Source organism: Ursus maritimus, unplaced genomic scaffold, assembly GCF_017311325.1.
Source record: "Ursus maritimus isolate PB19 unplaced genomic scaffold, ASM1731132v1 scaffold_11, whole genome shotgun sequence".
Classification (NCBI taxonomy): domain Eukaryota; kingdom Metazoa; phylum Chordata; class Mammalia; order Carnivora; family Ursidae; genus Ursus; species Ursus maritimus.
Genome location: NW_024423453.1, coordinates 35,642,824 through 35,651,535, shown reverse-complemented (window position 1 = coordinate 35,651,535; position 8,712 = coordinate 35,642,824). Strand labels below are relative to the sequence as shown.

Sequence of the window (8,712 nt, the reverse complement as noted above, 5' to 3'; positions counted from 1 at the left end):
CAAACAGCCATAAAATTAAACTGACCCAATTCCCTGTAAGCATGACGTTTAATGACTTTTTTTAAAAAATACAAGAGCATATCTTCAATGACTGAAATAAGGACTCTTTAACCCAGTAAGAAATTATTCTAAGAAAATTGTGTTGTAAACTATCTTTCATCTCCACTTATCTGGTGACTGCCTCATAATTAACATCAGATTTCATCACATCTCATGTGCTTTCTTTTCTATTTTCAGGTTAGGTTGTTTAATGTCATCGGTGTCTTCCTATGAAGTGCTTTTTATCTTGAGTTTCACTTTTTGTCGTTCTGCCTGATGTGTAATTAGATGACACTCTATACTGTGTAACCTACAACTGGTAGCGTAACTGCAAAAACTGGCTTAGTTTTTGGACAGCAAGTCATGTCATTAAGATAAAGCTAAATAAGTAGAGGAAATTACCAAATGAGTCTCTTTCAGTCTCTGAATAAATTCAGAATTAAAGGCTGGCATCACTGAACAATCCTAGAAGTCTCTTACAAACCTGAGGTTCCACAGTTAGACACCACACTACTTCAAAATGTCAGATAGTATTTCATGTTCATTTATTTCGGTGCATGCTGGGGAGAAGGTGAAGCTCCTGCTGGGTCTAGGAGTAAGAAGTCCATTCATGAAATGATCAATGTCACTGGTTGCCAGAAAACACCTCAAGGGAGAAACTGGGGGACGCACAGAATCCAGCACGAGGGCCAATGGAAGGCGGGAGCTCCCCTCTATCTGGTTCCTCATTTTTTTTTTTTTTTTTTTTTTTTGCCTTGAGGTCCCTGGCCCCCTTCCCACAGCTGTCCTGATGCTTGGGTAGACAAGCCCTGAGGTCAGGCAAGAAAGTGCACTCGCGCACCGCACCCTCCAGACTCCCATGCTCGGACCCCACCCTGTCCATCCTTAGCTTCGCTGGGAGGGAATTTGAGCACTCACCACTGCCCCCAAAAGAAGACCTGGTCCCCAGCTCCCGGGAGGGGACTGAACCCTTGCAGACCTCCCCACTCCCGGGGGCCTTCGTGGGCTCGCGGCCGAGGATCCAACAAGCGATGGAACGGGTTGGTCCCGCCCGCCCTCCCGGGATGCAGAGGATGCTGGAAGGCAGGGGTCCCGCGGACTTGGGCATTGTCCCAACGCCCAATTTGCAACCCACTCTCGGTGCTAAAACTCCTCGAAAGAAGGAGCCGTTTTCCCGCGCGGACCTCGGAGCGCCTCTAACTGCCGGGGCTCCCGCGGAGAACCCGGAGACCGAGAGTGGCCTCCCCTTCCCCCGGCGCACACGTCAACGCCAGCGTCGGGGAAGCGTCGTAATGCCCCGAAGAAGCGCGCCATCAAAAAAAACCCCCGCACCCCGCCGCCTCAGCTGCCAACCGAGAAATTCCTGCCCGGAGTGCATGCTAGCCTTTCCCGCAAGTTCATGGTGAAGCAGAAGAAAGATTCTCCATGGATGTGCTCCAGGGGCGCGGGCAGCTGTGCCTAAATGTTTGTCGGAGGGGAACCCTCGATAAGGCTGGGTGGCTGTGAAGCCTAACGTCGCTCCGTGCACCAGTCATTCCTAAGATTCCTCACGTCCTGGAGGCGGCGAGTCTGTCAGTCCTACCAGGCAGCCAGTTTCCCTTATCTGATCGCTTGCGTTGGCCGACTTGGCCCAAGTGTCCGCTTCAGAGCATTTGCGCTTGGGAGCCGCGGCCGGAGCTGCCGTGGTAATGTGCGCGTCTATTGTGAGGCGCGTGGTAGTGATGGCGGCGCTCAGTGAGACTTTCCTGTCACTGGATACTACTACTCCCAGCCCTCCTCAAAGCCGCCGGAGCAACCCTCTGGTCTTTAGTTTACAAGTGGCAATTTGACTTGCTCTGCTGCATGTCTGGAGGGACCGTGGAAAGTGTGGAGACGCCCCGGGGATTAAGCGATCGCAGCTTAAAAAGAAAAAAAGCCAAACAAATAAACAAAACCCACCCACCCTAACAAACATGAGGCTGCTGGAGAGAATGAGGAAAGAATGGTTCATGATTGGAATAGTGCTGGCGATCGCCGGAGCTAAACTGGAGCCATCCATAGGGGTGAATGGGGGTAAGTGCTGCACCTCTGAATGCTCCATCGCGATTCCCACTTCAAAACTAATTTTCGAGTCTGGGAAAGGAGGGGAGACCGTAGTTGGGAAGTGGCTGCTTCTCTCAAGGGCACTGACCAGCTCAGGGTGTCCTTTGGCCCTTTTGCTGATGTTTTAATTTACCAATCCCAGATTGTAATTAGGAATGGGGCAAAGAAATTTGAACACAGGTTGCCTTTTCCACGGACAATCAATGAGTATTCTTAGTGTTGAGGAGTGAGCTTCCTGAGAATGAAACTTACTCCTCTTGCCTTCAAAGTAGCATCCTATCCCAAGGGACGCTAGCTAGGTTGCCAAGAGTTCCTTATCTATCTTGGAGTGGCCACCATTACCTTGTCTATTTCCGGATTCCCCCACTTCCCTGCCCCACGTTTAAAAAAAATGGGGTGGGGGAAGAAAAAGAAAAAGGGATACCCCTTCATTCTCCAACTCGGATTTTGTGGCCCACATGTTGCAGAGTGATGATTTCCTGCAATTGCCGCCGCTTCAGAAACTCCCAAGCCGACTGACACGTTGCACTTTTTCATTACAGGACACTACTTCCGTGTGCTGCCGGGACTCAGTTGTTAGTACTCTAACAGATCCAGCCTGTGTTAGGCTATGTGTAGTGTGTATTTTGGCAAGGAAATGTAGGCAGGCTAAAATCGTACTCAGATTTCTGAATAGTGGGAGCCTTGTAATGTGGGGGTGGGCATCGGTGGAAACGACTGGAAATATCATTAGTCTTTTATTCTCCTCCCTGACTTTGCACCCGTGGACAATCATGTCCTACTTTTCATAAACATTAATTGAATTTCTTCAATTCATTGTCTTTTTGACCTTGTCAGTTTCCACCTTTATTGACAGTTTTAATAGGTTAGTCATACAACAGGGACAACTAAGGACAGAATTGAGTACACACAATCTTTTAGGAACTGCTCAGGATGCTATTTAAAGTAATATGCACCTCTTTGTTAAAACATGTTCGAAGTGAATGAAATGATCTCTCATTAGAACAATGGTTCCTTCTACCATCTACCCTCAATTTCTCCATATAGAATTAGCTTCAGGGAATATTTTAAAAGGAATTATTTGAACAAAGATTATGAAGATTAAAATTTTGTATTTATTTTGTTTTTTCCTTCTATCTTCAATTGAGTACAAAATGTGTAGAATGTGTATTTGAGAATAAAGCTGATATTCATCATTGTTTCTCCTTCTGAAGATCTTTGACCTGGCTTCCCTGGGAGCTTTTGGAAAACTTGTGAATGCTGGCATTTCAAGTTCTGTCAAATGAATACCCTCTGTCCCTAGAGCTAACTGAATAGGCAGAATTAAAGTTAGAGTGTCTTTGTGGTGATCTGGACTGTACACTTAACTAGGTTCAGTAGCACACTTTCTAGCTTGTGGTGTTAGATCTTTTATTTGCTCATTGTTAAGGTGTAATTACAGGTGATGTATTATCTTTAAGTTTAAATCTGCAGGGGAGAGCTTTGGTAAAATACTTTTTATCTTACATTCCCAGGATGCTGTGGGAAGAAGGGTTATTGAACGCTGAATCATTTTCCTAGGGCTTCTTCGAAGTGGAATGTGTAAGATGGATTCTGTAATCTTATTTGTTCCTTCTGAGTCTGCTTCTTGAAGTTTTGGTATATTATCGTATCTTAGAAATATTGCTTCCGATTTTTACTGGTATTTACGCCATTAATCCAGGATAATTCATTTCTTTGTTTAATTATAACAGTAGAATGTTAAGAGCCGAAAGGGACCTTTAAGTATTTTAAGCCAACAAGCTGCCTTTACAGTTGAAGACACTGAGACCTGAGGTCATGTGACTCATCCTTGGTTAGTTAGCTAGCTCAAGAAGAGGCACTGGACACCAGGGCTCTCCCTTTTTTTCATACTAGTTGTAAAGCCCATACAATTTCCTTGGCAAAAAATAATTTAAAATAAATGACTATTCTAAAGAAGGGCTCTATGCAATAAAAACATTTTCAGTGCCTCAATTTTAGTCCAAAAGAGCAGAGCAGAATCAGCTAATATTAAATAACAATGTACTCATGTGATTTGATAACTGTCCATGTGTAAAAGTTACTTTTTGCAAAAAATTAGAACAAAGGTTGTTTGGGATTTCTTATATAGGCTGTCAGGCTAAGTTCTTGATAATTCTGTTGAAGTTTTAATTGACCTTCCCACCTGTGAAACCTCTTAAATAAAAATAAACTTCCAAATAGTACCAAATAACACTTTCACTTCACAAGTTTAAAACAACAAAGATCTAGGAATAAGGAGAGTAATGGTTGCTGAAAATGTTTCTATTACATCTTGCTCTTTAGAATGGTCAAATGGTCATTTTTTTAAAGATTTTATTTATTTGAGAGAGAGTGAGAGCAAGAGAGAGCATTAACCGGGGAAGAGGCAGGTGGAGAGGGGGAGGCAGACTCCACACTGAGCGGGAAGCCCCATGCGATGCGGGGCTTATCCCAGGACATGATCTGAGCTGAAGGCAGATGCTTAACCAACTGAGCCACACAGGTGCCCCCAAAGCACCTCTTTGTACTTGTAATTTTAATTTTTTTATTTCTGTTTTTTTTTTTTTTGTACTTGTAATTTTCAGTCAAAGGTTCCGTATATGGGCTCTGTACACTTGGGAATGTGATTTTTAGTGCACTTACATTGACTGAATAATTTTCAATAGAACAGTTTTCTAGACATTCTTTTAAATAGGAAAAGTTTTGGTAGTCTTAAATTTGTTAAGATGTTCACTTCGACTTTACCTGGATCAATACCTTAACGACAACAGTCTTTATAATGAAGTGATTTAAGTGCAAGACTTCTGCACTTAAAGTATCATACCTATGATCTGACCATCCTTTAAAAATAGTCTGTATAGCCAATAGGTGAGTTAGGTATCACAGGAAATTTATAGATAATGGAAACTTGAAAATTAGAGAAGTTGAATGACGGTCCAAATGGGAAAAAGTGTAACATGTACTAGCCTAGATAATTTCATTCTTAGTTCACTGCCCTTTTCACTCAGGTACCTTTCATTTTTAAATATATAGAAGAAGTTGAAAATAAAGAGCCAGAGCAAATGTAAATATGTAGATTCTGAGGTGTTGATAATCTGCTCCAGTTCCAGTGCAACCCAGGGAAGCCCTGAGCTATGTACGCCTTAGAGTTTACCAGAGTCTAACACTGTGCTACTCATTCTCGGGAAGAGAAAGGTTTCCTTCTTTGGAAGTACAGAGTAAGTTTCTCATTTCTACCTGCCTCTTAATTTAGATTATTGACATTAATAAGACATAAATCCTAACAGAAAACTGCTTTGTTTTTCATTAAGAAACATAAGCAGAAACATGTTGAAGCTTAAGTGTGTTAGCATTAATATCTTTTTAAAATAATTTTTATTTTGTTATATTATAGCATTAATATCTTAAGTTAGATTTAGAAGTGAAATTTACTTGGTGATGAGTAGATTTTATGAAATGGTAATAGTTCCTTGCATTCTTAAGCATTCCAAATCATTTTCTTTTATCTCCCCCATTAAAAAGCATGGATTTGGGGAGCCCAAAAATTACTTCATTTTTCTGGCTAATTTTTCTTCTGATTTTGCTACCCTATTCCATTTTCACTGAGAAACTTTTTTTTTTTTTTTGCTTTTGTTTAAAGGAAAAACTAAAACTTTTATTTCTACTTTGAACTTTATAGCCATTTTAAGATTCAGGTCTCATTCACATGTATTTTGGTGACATGGAGGATATAATCATTATCTTGGAGAGAGGCCAAATCTCATTTTTATATGTAGTCTCAACTCTCACCTCTGGGCAAATATTTACCAAATGTTTATTTCAGCCCTGTGTAACTTCTAGGTCCCCATTCCTAACTTAGGCAATCTGTTAGCATTTCAGTTGATCACATCTCAAAGGGGCTTTAGGTTTCTCCAAATCAGAATTAATTCCTTCTTCCCCCCACCATTTTTTTAAGAGAGGGAGAGAGAGGCGGAGGAGGACAATGGGAGAGGGAGAGAGAGATCTTAAGCAGGTTCCTCGCCCAGCACAGACCCCAGCGAGCAGCTGGATTTCAAGACCCTGAGATCATGACCTAGCTGAAATCAAGAATTCGACACTTAACTGATTGAGCCTCACAGGCATCCCCCCTTCTTCCTTTTTAAAAGGTACATTATAGGAAGCCATGGAATATCCTCACCATGTTCTTCCATGGATTAAATTGTTTAGATGTGCATCTAATACAAAAGACAGTGTACCCCGTCTCTAGGATTGAACACATTAAAAGCCAGCAGTCATTCCATTGAATTATGCCAGTTCATAGTTATCGTGTGTATCTATGTGTGTGTGTGTGTGTGTGTGTGTGTGTGTGTGTGTGTTTGTGTATGTAGTATGGAAGAGATAGCTTCTTAAAAAAATATAGTTGTTGGCCAACTAAGGTAGACGCTTTAGCTGCCCCAAAGGAACATGCAGTCCAGGTAAACCATGTCCTTGCTGTGGAGGTACATCTTGGGACACGTCCCTGCTCTCCCTCGCGACCACATTGCTAATTTTAACTCATCCTGTAGAGAAATTCTGGGGCGCCACTGTGGACAGAGGTGTCGTTGACATGAATAAGGTCTCATAAAAAGCAAGGGATTGCAGGAAAATAAAAATGAGTTCAAACAACCAAGGTATTTAAAATTCCTGGAAGGCATTTACTTCCAAAACAAGTCAGATTCCTTGACTTTAAAATCTGTTCCCGAATCAGCTTCCTCAGTTGTAGAGAAAATATTTCCAAGTATGAGTTGCAGAAGACAGATTCACTCACAAGTATAGAAAATGTACCTCTTTTTAAGTTTTGGAACACTTTTACTGCCTTGAAATGTAATGCCTTTTGAGCTTGCCTCCTTCCTTTTGCTCTCTTTTCTCAGATCTCAGCAAAATAATTTGTTTAAATGCCACGTATATACAAGAATTTTTTGCTATGTTTGAGAAGATCTTTGTTTTTTTTTTTTATTCATTGTTGTAGTACAAATGCCTAAAATACCAGAGTTGCTTAGTAAATATTTGTTGACTGAATGGTGATTTTTCCTGAGCTTGGTCTTATTTACCGAGCAATTCCTGTGGGTATGGTGGAGGGCTGCAGGGAACAGAGGCGCTATGCTTGTGGTCTTGTTGCATAAGGGAGGGTCTTAGTTTACTAGTGCTGCCACGCCAAGTTCACACAAACCGGGTGGCGTAGAACAACAGAGATTTATTTTCCAGAAATTATTTCGGAGATTGGAATTCTGAAGTCAAGGGCTATGCTCCCACTGAAGGCTCTAGGGATCACTCCTTCCTGGCTCTGGCTTGTGGTGGTTGCCAGTTGTCCTTGGTATTCTTGGCTTATGATGATGTAACTCCAGGTTTTCCCTCTGTCTTCACATGGCCATCTTCCCTCTGTGCGTGACTCTGTCCAATTTACCTCTACTTGTAAGAATACTAGTCATTGGATAAGGTCCACCATAATCCAGTAAGACCTCATCTTGACTTGTTTACATCTGCAACGAACCAATTTCCAAATAAGATCACATTCACAGGTTCTCGGTGGACATGAATTTTGGAGGACATTATTCAACTCAGCACAAGAGGGCTGAATAGAATATCAAATATGAGATGATCAGATTTTAAAATGTTGGCATATACCGGTATTTCTCAACCTCAGCACTATTGCCATTTTGGACATGATAATTCTTTGTTGTTGGCAGGGCTGTCCTGTGTCTTCTAGGTTGTTTAGCAGAACTCCTGATCTCTGTCTACTAGATGCCAGTAACACACCACACTTGCTGAGTTATAACAATCAAAAAGCGTTTCCAAACATTGCCAGATGTCTGTGGGAGACAAAATTGCAGCTGCTGGAGAACCACTGATACCTAAATACAAAATGGCATTTTCTCAGACTACGTCTTTTAAAAGAATGTTGTTCTTTGGTTAACACATTAGGTCTTTAAGACAATTGTATACAGGCTACAAAAAAGAAGTGAATATCAGGGTTGCTGCTATTGTCCTCATAGCGTTAACACATTTGGGATGATGCCAGCCTAATTCCAGAGAGGATTTTCCAGAGGGCAAAGATCAGGACTGTCTGGTTCACTATAGTGTAGCCAGGGCTTGACACAGTGTAATAATAATTGCGAACCTAACCTACTGTTAGTACTCTATTACTCTATATGCCTTATCTCATTCACATAGTAAGTGCCCATTCACGTAGTAAGTGCTCAATAAATATTTGTAGAAATGAATACCCTTGGGCGGAATTGAATGTGTGCATGAATAGAAGTTTTTATTGCTGTTATCCTAGAAGGAGTAAAGTAATATTTGCTAAAGAGAAGGGAACTTCTTCCACTGATTCTCTCTCTCTCTCTCTCTTTTTTTTTTTTTTTTTTTTGGTTTGGGGAATTTTGATTGTTGCATAAAAACTGATACTGTGGCAGATGCAGTTAGGTCCTGATACTAAAGGCTGTTGCCTCTCTGCTCTCACCCAGGAGAGTGTTCTGCTCTGAGGATCCTGTGCTGAACTGGACAGCCACAGTTCTTGCCCTCTGGAAAATCCCCTTCGGAGTTAGACTGCAT

The 8,712-nt window shown here is 41.7% G+C and overlaps 1 protein-coding gene across 6 annotated transcripts in view; it reads left to right on the top strand.

Moving 5' to 3' along the window:
* The first annotated feature begins 1,733 nt into the window (after positions 1 to 1,733).
* The window catches only part of SLC10A7 (solute carrier family 10 member 7), a 242,335-nt gene continuing 235,356 nt past the window's right edge, over positions 1,734 to 8,712 (top strand). For 3 of the 6 annotated variants that reach the window (XM_008685450.2, XM_008685451.2, XM_040626346.1), the window contains exon 1: positions 1,745 to 2,091. In XM_008685450.2, coding sequence (XP_008683672.1) covers positions 1,992 to 2,091 — 100 coding nt within the window. In that variant the 5' untranslated portion in view covers positions 1,745 to 1,991. Of the gene's footprint in view, positions 2,092 to 8,712 lie in introns of all 6 variants that reach the window. The other 3 variants (XM_008685453.2, XM_008685454.2, XM_008685452.2) reach the window with 3 other exon arrangements.